Source organism: Ambystoma mexicanum, chromosome 6p, assembly GCF_040938575.1.
Source record: "Ambystoma mexicanum isolate Mex_15411 chromosome 6p, UKY_AmexF1_1, whole genome shotgun sequence".
Taxonomy (NCBI): domain Eukaryota; kingdom Metazoa; phylum Chordata; class Amphibia; order Caudata; family Ambystomatidae; genus Ambystoma; species Ambystoma mexicanum.
The window spans coordinates 1,158,871,970-1,158,884,718 of NC_090935.1; the positions used below are offsets into that span (position 1 = coordinate 1,158,871,970).

At 51.0% G+C, this 12,749-nt stretch overlaps 1 protein-coding gene across 1 annotated transcript in view; it reads left to right on the plus strand.

Moving 5' to 3' along the window:
• The window catches only part of MAMDC2 (MAM domain containing 2), a 682,997-nt gene that overhangs the window by 353,391 nt on the left and 316,857 nt on the right, over positions 1-12,749 (plus strand). Inside the window, exon 5 of the mRNA XM_069625792.1 lies at positions 11,475-11,612. Coding sequence (XP_069481893.1) covers positions 11,475-11,612 — 138 coding nt within the window. The remainder of the gene's footprint in view (positions 1-11,474; positions 11,613-12,749) is intronic.

The window sequence follows — 12,749 nt, forward strand, 5'->3', positions numbered from 1 at the left end:
GTGCCCCACATTGCTGGGGGGTGGGGGTGGTGGGAGACATGAGTTGGACATGGGTGGGGGCCTGCTGGCAGGTGCCCCACAGTGCTGGGGGGTGGGGGTGGTGGGAGACATGAGTGGGGCCCTGGTGGAGGGTGACCCTGGTGGCTGGGGGGTGGGGGTGGTGGGAGACATGAGTTGGACATGGGTGGGGGCCTGCTGGCAGGTGCCCCACAGTGCTGGGGGGTGGGGGTGGTGGGAGACATGAGTTGGACATGGGTGGGGGCCTACTGGCAGGTGCCCCACAGTGCTGGGGGGTGGGGGTGGTGGGAGACATGAGTTGGACATGGGTGGGGGCCTGCTGGCAGGTGCCCCACAGTGCTGGGGGGTGGGGGTGGTGGGAGACATGAGTTGGACATGGGTGGGGGCCTGCTGGCAGGTGCCCCACAGTGCTGGGGGGTGGGGGTGGTGGGAGACATGAGTGGGGCCCTGGTGGAGGGTGACCCTGGTGGCTGGGGGGTGGGGGTGGTGGGAGACATGAGTTGGACATGGGTGGGGGCCTGCTGGCAGGTGCCCCACAGTGCTGGGGGGTGGGGGTGGTGGGAGACATGAGTTGGACATGGGTGGGGGCCTACTGGCAGGTGCCCCACAGTGCTGGGGGGTGGGGGTGGTGGGAGACATGAGTTGGACATGGGTGGGGGCCTGCTGGCAGGTGCCCCACAGTGCTGGGGGGTGGGGGTGGTGGGAGACATGAGTGGGGCCCTGGTGGAGGGTGACCCTGGTGGCTGAGGGGTGGGGGTGGTGGGAGACATGAGTTGGACATGGGTGTGGGCCTACTGGCAGGTGCCCCACAGTGCTGGGGGGTGGGGGTGGTGGGGGACATGAGTTGGACATGGGTGGGGGACTGCTGGCAGGTGCCCCACAGTGCTGGGGGGTGGGGGTGGTGGGAGACATGAGTTGGACATGGGTGGGGGCCTGCTGGCAGGTGCCCCACAGTGCTGGGGGGTGGGGGTGGTGGGAGACATGAGTGGGGCCCTGGTGGAGGGTGACCCTGGTGGCTGGGGGGTGGGGGTGGTGGGAGACATGAGTTGGACATGGGTGGGGGCCTGCTGGCAGGTGCCCCACAGTGCTGGGGGGTGGGGGTGGTGGGAGACATGAGTTGGACATGGGTGGGGGCCTACTGGCAGGTGCCCCACAGTGCTGGGGGGTGGGGGTGGTGGGAGACATGAGTTGGACATGGGTGGGGGCCTGCTGGCAGGTGCCCCCACAGTGCTGGGGGGTGGGGGTGGTGGGAGACATGAGTGGGGCCCTGGTGGAGGGTGACCCTGGTGGCTGGGGGGTGGGGGTGGTGGGAGACATGAGTTGGACATGGGTGGGGGCCTACTGGCAGGTGCCCCACAGTGCTGGGGGGTGGGGGTGGTGGGGGACATGAGTTGGACATGGGTGGGGGACTGCTGGCATGTGCCCCACAGTGCTGGGGGGTGGGGGTGCAAGGGGACATGTGTTGGTGTTCAAGGAGACATGTGCCTTTGCTGGGGGGCATGCCCATGTTGGGTGGGCTGCATGCGGGACATGACCAGGGATGCAGGGTAGTCCCCTGTGGTGTGGGCTGCCTGCAGGGGCCGTGGAGGGTGTACAGGGTACACCTGGGAGGACCCACACTGTCAAATCACATGTGGGACTCCCCGGCACCCCTGAAATACACGTACCGTGCAGAAATCGCGTGTAAAACTTCCCGCGCACCCCTGAAATACACGCACCCAGGCTATTCGCGTGTAAAACTTCCCGCGCACCCCTGAAATACACGCGCCCAGGCTATTCGCGTGTAAAACTTCCCGCGCACCCCTGAAATACACGCGCCCAGGCTATTCGCGTGTAAAACTTCCCGCGCACCCCTGAAATACACGCGCCCAGGCTATTCGCGTGTGGAACTTCCCGCGCACCCCTGAAATACACGGGCCCAGGCTATTCGCGTGTGGAACTCCCCGCGCACCCCTGAAATACACGCGCCCAGGCTATTCGCGTGTGGAACTTCCCGCGCACCCCTCAAATTCACGCGCCCAGGCTATTCGCGTGTGGAACTTCCCGCGAACCCCTGAAATACACGCGCCCAGCCTATTCGCGTGTGGAACTTCCCGCGCACCCCTGAAATACACGCGCCCAGCCTATTCGCGTGTGGAACTTCCCGCGCACCCCTGAAATACACGCGCCCAGGCTATTCGCGTGTGGAACTTCCCGCGAACCCCTGAAATACACGCGCCCAGGCTATTCGCGTGTGGAACTTCCCGCGAACCCCTGTAATACACGTAGCCCGCTCCCCCAGCCCCGATCGCGTGAGGAACTTCCCGCGCACCCCTCAAATTCACGCGCCCAGGCTATTCGCGTGTGAAACTTCACGCGAACCCCTGAAATACACGTAGCCCGCTCCCCCAGGCCCGATCGCGTGAGGAACTTCACGCGAACCCCTGTAATACACGTAGCCCGCTCCCCCAGGCCCGATCGCGTGTGGAGCTTCCCGCGCACCCCTGAAATTCACGCGCCCAGGCTACTCGCGTGTGAAACTTCACGCGAACCCCTGAAATACACGCGCCCAGGCTATTCGCGTGTGGAACTTCCCGCGAACCCCTGTAATACACGTAGCCCGCTCCCCCAGGCCCGATCGCGTGAGGAACTTCCCGCGCACCCCTCAAATTCACGCGCCCAGGCTATTCGCGTGTGAAACTTCACGCGAACCCCTGAAATACACGTAGCACGCTCCCCCAGGCCCGATCGCGTGAGGAACTTCACGCGAACCCCTGTAATACACGTAGCCCACTCCCCCAGGCCCGATCGCGTGTGGAACTTCACGCGAACCCCTGTAATACACGTAGCCCGCTCCCCCAGGCCCGATCGCGTGTGGAACTTCACGCGAACCCCTGAAATACACGTAGCCCGCTCCCCCAGGCCCGATCGCGTGAGGAACTTCACGCGAACCCCTGTAATACACGTAGCCCGCTCCCCCAGGCCCGATCGCGTGAGGAACTTCACGCGAACCCCTGTAATACACGTAGCCCGCTCCCCCAGGCCCGATCGCGTGAGGAACTTCACGCGAACCCCTGTAATACACGTAGCCCGCTCCCCCAGGCCCGATCGTGTGAATAACTTCACGCGAACCCCTGTGATGCACGTACCCTGCAAATCGCGTGTGACACTTCCCGCGCACCCCGGTATACATGCACACGTATTTTTTGTCAGCGGGTGTCCGTGTTTGTGGGTACCCCTTTGCACGTCATTTTTCCTGGAGGGCCACAGTATGGGACATTCATCATGGCAGTATATAGGTGCTATTTGTTGGCGCACCTTTTGGCGCACATTTCTTACAGCCGCAGAGACGCTACCGCCTCCTTTCTTGTGGCGGTCGTGTTTGTGCCTGTGCGCTGGTTTGAGCGTGCGCTTTTTTCCCCTATTCTATTCCATGAATACGTGTTGTAGGCGAGCGTGTGGGCGTTCCGCGCACTTGTGCCCTGTACTTCCCCCGTGACGCCCACGTTTTGGCAAGTTGTTCCCCATTCCGAGTGTTACGCCCGTGTTCCGCCTACTTTTATTGCGTGCGCCGCGCTATGTGCGAATTTCGCTGTGGCCTGTGCGATTTTCGCTGTGACCTGGCGCACGCTGTTAGATGGCCTGTGCGCCAACGTGCGCCAACGTGCGCCGCGCACTTTTTTTTCGCACATCCGCTGGTTTTCTCGCGCACGGCCTTCCATGAATCGACGTGCGCTGCTTTTCGTGCGATTTTCGCACGTTCACTGCGATTTTCGCTATTCCACTGCGATTCGCACGTTTTTGCCCACTTGCGCCGCGCTAATTATTCCATGAATCGGCCTCTTAATGTACATTATTAATGGTTGAACAGAAGAAGATCGACTATGTAGAAGTACCTTTGTTTGATCAATATTAGGTCCAATTGATTACATAATGGTAAAATTGATGGACTGGTGGAGGATTACGTCCTTTAAGGTGCTAATTAGACCAGAAGGTGATCACTGCCCTCTCTCACTTAGCTGTGGAATACGTAATACAAGTACACCACTACGATCAAGTACCTTGAATTATTTGGTTCCAGTAAGTACAAATAGGCAAATTAAGTGGTCAAAGGCTCTCTGCAGGGCCACAGCGGGCTGTTGGCATCAAAAGCTGCCCGGAGGAAGATCACCCAGCGAGAAGGAGCAGTGGGCTTGGGGCCACAGGAGGATCAGATGGCCTGGGCCATGCACACTGAGCTTGCAGAGCCTGAGCTGCAGCCTCATGCCAATCTCCAAGGAAATGACAGAGTGGGGCATGGCAAAGGAGATACCTGAGGAGGCTTGTGAGGCATTGGGGCAGGTGGGAGAGTTACCGGTCCAGCCGGTGCAGCCTGAATTACCAGCACTACCCGGTGGAGGAAACAGGGAGCGCCCATACCTCCCAGGCCAAGGGTGGGGGAGGTGGCTGCTCCCCTATTGTTGATGTCACCAGATTCCAGAGGAGGTGGCTGAGGAGGAGCAGACCTGGCGAGCCCCTGTCCCGCTGCTGTACTATACTATTGAGCATTTGTTATTCATCTGCAGGGGGAGCTAGCTGATGCCAAGCAGAATATGGCTCTCCCAGTGTCAACGATCAAAGATCTGGAGAACAGGCACAGTCTGAGAACCTGAGGATCTGTGGAGTGACAGAGGTGGTGGAGGAGACAGATCTCAGGAAGTGGGTGCTGCAAGTGTTCCATTCTGAATTCCTGGAAGTGGCAAATGATGGCATGGTGCTCGACAGAGTTCACAGGGTGGGGTCGCTATGTAGGGGGTCCAATGTCGGCCGCCAGACTTCATTAGGAAATGTGATTTGCATACAGAGATCCTCAGGGCATCGAGAAGGATGGGCCCTATATCATTTCAAGGACAGTCCCTCCTGATTTTTCAGGATATTGCAGCACTAACTCTTCAGAAAGGACAAGTTTTTCAAGCAATTACAGAGATATTGCAAAAAGAAGGATTTAGGTACAGACTTTGCCTTTTGGACTCCGGTTTAGCGGAGACGGGAATACAATACGCTGCACAACCCCAGAGGAGGCATCACAAACCATCGGGCTGCAAATGGTGGCGGACCGATAGACTCAGGTGACAGGAGGTGGATGACGGCCCCGGTGAGAAGGAAGGGCTGCGCGCTGGGGGGCCCTCGCATCTCAGTGCTGGAACGGCAGCAGACAACGTGAAGAATGATGGGACATAAGCCCTGATGCAAATCTTTGAGGGAGGGGCATTCTCCAGGGCTTTAGAAGGGGGGCAATGATCAAGGGTGTGTTGAGCAGTGATACCAGTTGGGTTGGTAAGGATCAGGCCACCTTTTCACGCCATGGTTTGGTGACTTCAAGTTTGGTCAGGTGAAATTGGAAGTGTTTTATTATACGTATAGTTCTATTGTTCACTTTCCACATGGTCCGCCAGGATGAATTTCGAATAGGAGCACTGAGTTGGCCCCCCTGGTGCCTTTCACCGGTTACTGAATCCACTGACCAGAGGATTTCTTTTGTTTTAACCACAACAGTTCAAGGTCCTTAGATATAATGTCGGGGCACTCAATTCCACTCAGAAGTGACAGAAGCTGCTCACTGAACTCAGACGACAACAGGTGGATGTTGCATGCCTCCAGGAGACGCATTTGATGAAGGGGATACTGCTAGGCTGTGGTCCAAGCCTATCTCCCACCATTTTTTTTGCGTCTGCTAATAAAAAGAACAAGGGGGCTGGGTTTCTAATTGGGAGCACTGTTCAATTTAGCCTCTGCATAATTAAAATCGACAAGTGGGGTAGGTATGTGTTCCTGAATGGGTGGTTTAACAGGGTACAGCTCACAGTAGCCTCCATATACTGCTCTAATTCTGGACAGAATTAATTTTGCTGTTTGGTATTACAGGAGTTGGTCGCCTTCTCTATGGGCCACCTGTTGGTGGGGGGAGGCCTGCAAATGGGATGTCTCAGGGGGTTCCTATACAGGGACAAATAAACCGTCTCTGAATGACCGAGGCATGGCTGACGGACTCCTTGCACACCTGGGGGTTAAGGACATTACTTTTTATTCCCATGTGCATAGAAAATACTCAAGAATTGAGAATATTTTGGTGGATGCTGGAATTCTCCCATATATAGATGACATGGCTCATGCCCCAGTGCAGATCTCGTGGACCCGTCACCTGCAGGAGCCAAGGCCAAGATCCTGGAAATTGAACATGGAGCTCCTCAGAGATTGGGGATAATATTGACAATTACTTTTGAGATAACCTGCAGGGGGACACAGAGGAAGAGGTTAGATGGGATGTCTTTAAAGCATACTTGAGGGGGGTACTTATTTCCAAGGGCCAGGGGTGGGCCTGAATCATATTATAAGGGAGGAGCATGATCGACTGCGGGCTCAGCTGAAAAGTTCTAGAAAGAAATTACCACTCAACCGGCTCTCGCAAACCCTATTGGGAGCTGCAATCTGTTCACTTGCAAGTCAACATGATTGGGTGGAATAGGACATAATCCAACCATATGAAAATTAAACAAATGTACTACAAACACGGAAATAAAGCAGGCAGACTACTGGCTTGGAAGCAAAAAATTAGAGTTTTCGACCAGAGCATTGGGGAGGTGTCTGTGCCAGACAGCATTGCAGTGATATCTGAAGCTTTCAAGCTGGAAGCTTTAAAAGAGTACTATAGGTCCCTGTAAACCTCAAATGATCTCAGTCGGAAGGGGATGCACTCTTTTCCAGTGAGATGCACTTTACCAGTTGCATCAAAGGCCCAGCGGCAATTGTTAAATTGGGATATCACTAAGGAGGAGATCCTATGAGCTGTCTCATCCCTAAAGGCAAGCACATCGCCTGGTCTCGATGGGTTTATGCTGAGCTTTAACAGAACCTTCTCGGGGAAATTACTCAACCTAGTTCACATTCTCATTAATCATATGTGGCATTAGGGCTGTACGTCAGCCATCATGGGGAGGCAAGGATCTCCTTAATACACCAGGAAAGCAGGGACCCCAAGTTATGCGCCCGTACCACCCATTGCAGTTCTTAACACAGACGTAAACTCTATGCAAAGGTTTTGGCAAACCGATTGGAACAATTTCTCCCTGATCTCATGGGGATGGACAAGTCCAGCTTCGAGGCTGGCAGGCAGGCCTCGGACAATACGCAGAGGATAATTGATCTTATAGATATTACTTGGAGGAGAAAGGAACAATCCATAGCCTTGGATGCCGAAAAGGTTTTTGATCAGGTTGAGTGGACCTACCTGAGGGCAGTACATAGCCAATTTTGAATGGGGGATGATTTCATGAGTGAGGTGTTCGCCATACACTCAGTCCGGTTTCGGCAAAAGGTTATCTGTCAAGAGGGTTCCAGCTTGCAAAGGCAACTAGACAGGGGTGTCCCCTCTCGCCCCTGTTATTCGCTCTGTCGGTGGAACCCTTTGCTTCCAGCGTGCAGTCGGATTCACAGATACGAGGCATCAGGTATGCAGGCGTTCTGCATAAGCTGGCCTTGTATGCAGACAATATTTTATTGGCTATCTCAGATCCTGAGGCTTCACGCCCAATACTTTTTGAGCTACTCCAGCAATATCAAGTGGTTTCAGGATTTAGAATTAACTTAGATAAATGTGAAGCTTTGAATATTAGTGTTAACCCGGGAGGTTTGGAGAGGGTCAAGGGATTATCATCTTTCCTTTGGGTGGCACATAGTTTTGGGTATTTAGTGCTTCAGTTAATGACTTGTTCGAGGCCAACTACCAAGTATTGTTACAATCTATCAGGGCCAACCTTGGGAAATGGGGTGTGCAGTCACTATCTCTGTTGGGGAGGATCTCTTACAAAAAGATGGACATTCTACCTAGGTTCATTTATTTGTTCCAGGCACTCCCCGTGGAGGTGCCGAGGTGCACACTGGAGGAACTTCAAGGAGATCTGGCAGATTTTATTTGGCAGAACCATCTGCTCGGTGGCCCTCGACCCTATACCGAAATAAGGCAAGAGGGAGCTTAACATTGCCATATATATTGAGATATTTTCAGGTGTCCCAGTTGAGAATTTTTAGGGACTGAATAGTCCATGTCCATCAAGGGGTGGAGACTTTTGGAGGAGCAAGTGACGGGTCGTCCCCTTAGGTACATGCCATGTCCCCGGCATAATATGAGGCCCTTAGCAATGTACGAGCTTCCAACTACTTGACCGACCCTTAGGGTGTTGGGCGGTGTGGCTCTTAGGCTGTGGTGGAACTCCTTCCCGGGACCTGCAACGCCTATACATTACAACCTGGAGTTTTCCTTGGTATATAATGAGGGTGCATTTCAATCTTGGAGGGCCATAGCATGTGGGTTCTGGCACGCATCTTTGAAAGGGGCATATTAGGCCATTTGCATCCTGTAAGGAGGCCATTGGGCTCCCCGAGAGGGAGCGGTTTCACTATCTACTACAGCACTTTCCACCTCTCTCCCCTTCCATGCACTTTTCCCCTCCCCCCTCTCCCATGTACTTGCGCATTCTCAATATCGCTGGGCCTAGTAAGATCGCTGTTTTGTTCTCCCCTGTTCCCCTCCCTTGCCTTGTCGCGCTCTGAAACACTTGTGTACGAGCGCGATAGAAATAAAATATCAATCAATCAATCAATCTACAGATCAGACACTGGGCCCTGCAGGACAACAATAAAGCAGCAGTGACCATACTGTTGACACCTTTTGAGAAACTCATATTCTCCCTTAATTGTTTGGCAGGGCTTGTTTCGGGTATGTACAGGTGTTTGATGATGAAGCTGAATGAGGGATGGCCATCCTACACATGGCAAAAGGAGCTCGGGAGCCATCAGAGGAGCAGTGGTCTCGGATTTGCAAGGGGATGGGCCACTCAACGGTTAGTGCCCAGTTCACAGAGCAAAATTATAATATTCACTCAAGGCTCTACATCACTCCAGACAGAGAGATGCATTTGAAGAGAGGTGCATCGGGTCTGTGTTGGAAGGGCTTTGAGGGTTCTGGCACATTTCTGCACATCTGGTGAGGCTGCTCCAAGCTCTGGCCTTACTAGAGAGATTGTGCATCTTCTGTGAAGGGTGATGGGGATAGAGGCCTCTTACTCTCCAGAATCGTGCCTCCTGAGCTGCGTGAATGCCAGGGGAATGGGGAGGATGGAGCTTGGTAGAACATTTGCGGCTGGTGCTCATTGCAGCAAGGAAACCTATTGCTGCGCTGTGTAGGTCCACGAGGATGCCATCACTGGATGATTGGATGATTGGATGAATAGAATGTGGGACTTTTGATATTTGAAAAGGTGGCATTGTCTCTTAACAGCAATATGAGGCCATGTTTTGTGAAGTGGGGGGGTGCTTTCTGGAATAAATCAAAGTGATGAATAAGGACTAAACGTGCTCCACCAGGTTAAGAGCCCCGGGCTTACTGAATACCTCTTAACTGGAACCTGAGTGGAATGACAGTGGTGAGGGGTCAGTTGGGGGTGGCAGCAGTGGTAGCATGTACTCGTAATGGAGGTTTTCATGTTGTTGACATTGTACAATGTAGCGGAGGCCCTTTTACCGGAGCCGCCATTGCTTTGAGCTCAATATGTCCTTGCTACTCCTATTAAGTATGGTAACAATGAAGTTTCAGGATGAATATCGTAGCAATATATGCATCTTGTCTAAAGCTTTAATAAAAAAGATTTGAATACTAAAAAAAAAAGGCTAACGCAGAGGTTCTTATGCCTAGAATAATAAATAAAAGTGAATCACGGATATAGTCATGCCTGAAAGATTGTAATGTCCCTATGAATGTGCTTAGGTCATTTGACATGTGAAATCATCACTACTAACTGTTTGACCACAAAGCCATGTAATAAAGTAAACACCAAGAGCAAAGATGTCTGGTTTGATAAGGGCCGTCGGGACTCGAAGAGGAAATTGCTTATGAGAGTAAAATCTAAAGAGGAAACTCGTCAAGAGATAACACATGTATGCAGACACTATAAAGCTAATCAACTGAACCACTGAAGAGTGTCAGAACAAAGCATGCAAGAGCATTGCAAAGAATTGATTAATAGATGATGAAATATAAGTAAATGATCATTTTTGTATTCAACTTTTTTATACACATTATACATTTGTATTGGATGCCTTTATTAACTGCAAATACTATTTGCAACAGCCAATTTTGGTTCTTAGTTACGTTTTTTTTTTTAAAGTTTGGCATCCAGTACTATCAAGTCAGGCAGGTTCTCGACAGCGGGACAGGCTAGAGACGTGTTACCCCTGGATAGCGTTGGTTATCATCTGCCCATTGTTGTGAATGTCACATCACCACAGCAACAAGAATTCTGAACCATTCTAGACAGATGTTAACTAACAACCAGAGGCATTGCTAGGAGGGGGGTGTGAGGGCTATAGCCCCGGGTCTTTTGGTTGTAGCCTGGGATAGAATCTCAGTCCCGAAATTAGCGTAGCCCGAGATCTTTTCCAGACCTATCAACACCCCTGCTAACAACACTGTCCATACTGAACCCTAAGGTAGTCCAAGTAGAGCAAGATACCAAAGAGGCAAAGAGAAACCCTAGAACACAAAGTGGGACGTTGATGTAAAAGGAATCTATTGTTTTCTGTGCTCCTGTGAAATCAAGTTCCCAGTGGCCAATGGCATGAAGTACCCCTGGGAGATCGAGCTGTTCTACTAGACAAGTGGTATCCCCTTTTGGTAATCAATATTTATCGTTCAGGATCTGTACTTTAGCTCACTGGAGGCATACGTGCTGCGAGGGCGGTCTTCCAGCTTCTGGTTCTGAAGTTGGAGATGAGTGCACTTGCGCAGATGAATCCAGGCTGCAATGACTTTGGAAACTGGCCTTGTGCTGGAGAAGCAATTAAACCATGTATTGGCATATTCATTGCAATTTCCAGAGCAGGGCAGACAACTAGATTGCTCAGATAGCTGTCCACATCAATTGTGGAAAAAAGCGTTGCTGGTGTCAAAGATGTTTTTTCTACAACTACAACTACTCAGCCCCCTCAACATATTATAGGTCTTGTGAGATTATATAAACAAACTCCAGTCGTAGAAAATGTGGGTAGAGTGCTGTGGAAGGAAAAACGTCACTTTCCCACAGTAACTATTTCCCTAACTACTGGTGTAGGCCTGTATAATCTCTCTCCCTCCAAACAATTGATCATTCAAAGTACTGTCAAAGGTAAATGCGGAAGGGAACGCTGGAACGGATGGGGGAAGGGGTGCTGGCGCTGGTGAACTTGTGTGTTAACAGCAGTGCTGACTGAGGGCCTGTGATTGGACCCCATCAGGTGGGTGAGGCTGAAAAGCTAGCGTTTGTTACTGGCTCTGATGTCGTTAATGATGAAATCAGCCAGGTATAAAATGATCAAAGTATACCAAGGAGGGCACACCATCATTGTCTTCAACTGTGCTGTTCACAAAGGCCATTTCATGATGCCCTGTGACTGTCTCATTCCAGAGTGCGACTTTGAAGAGAACCATCTCTGCGGCTATATGAACCGCTGGAACCCCAATGTAAACTGGTTTGTAGGTGGAGGAAACATCCGAAATTCCCAGTCCATTCTTCCGAGAGATCACACACTAAACAGCAAACTGGGTAAGAGCGGGGATGGAGAACACATGTTAACATAGTTTATCAGTTTGTTCCACAGATTTTGATGTATTTTCTTTGCACTGATTTCCTCACTTATGAATCATTTACATGTTCAATATTTATATATTGCATTCTTTTATAAATTGTCAATTTATTTTCCTATATGATTATGTGTCAACCCTAACAATTTATACAATCTCTCTGTCTTCCCATCACTATATTCCTTAAACTATTTTGTCTCCACTTTCACCACTGCTTATCTCAAAATGTTCCTTATTGCTTCCCCTTTCATTGTTTCTATTGGATCTTCGCCTGGTTCTTTTCTTCACCCTGTGCATGAGTTTTCCCTCATTGGCTTGTGTTTTTACATTATAGTATAAATGCAAGATACACGCATCGTGCAGTTATAAACTGGCAGGAATGGTGGCCATGGCTAATTTTTGGTAGATTCTCCATGGAACATCCCAGAGCAACAGGTGAAAAATGCCAGTGTTCTTAATAGAAATGTTTGTTTTCACCAAAATCATAATGCAGCAGTAGTGGCTGCTTACTAGTGGTCATACCAGCTAAGCAATGACTTTTGATTCCCTAGCAGCATCCTAGAGTTGTCCTCCTGATGCCCATAACGTCTACACGATGTACTTGTGTGCATTTGATTTGCATGAACCTATGTATTCATGAGTTTATGTATGTGGGAGATTGGGTCATCCAAAAAAACCTTTCTTAGCACTGGCTGTGTTCAGCTGAGAAATTGTTTGGGATAGTGTAAAAAGGCTTCCAACTATAGTCATGTTCAGTATAAGGATATAATGCAGTTCAGTGATGCCCAGACCTCCATCCAAACCCATCTAGGCAGAAAGGGGGTGCCTGACCTGCTGTTGCCGGAGTGTGCGCCTTATTAAATGTCCAAAACAACCAAAAAAAACACCATTAGACACTACATCCCTCTTTGCTTTACAAGTAGGCCCTGGGCTTATCATGGGCATTTAGTCAGAAATTGACAGTCTCGCTTCATTCACCCCATTATATGCTTTCAGCGTAGACATTGTTGTGTGCTACCCCAATTATTTGGTGAATCATACTTAAGTGGTGTGTTGTGGTGAACCAGAAGAAGGAGTTTCACTAGGACTTTGCATATTC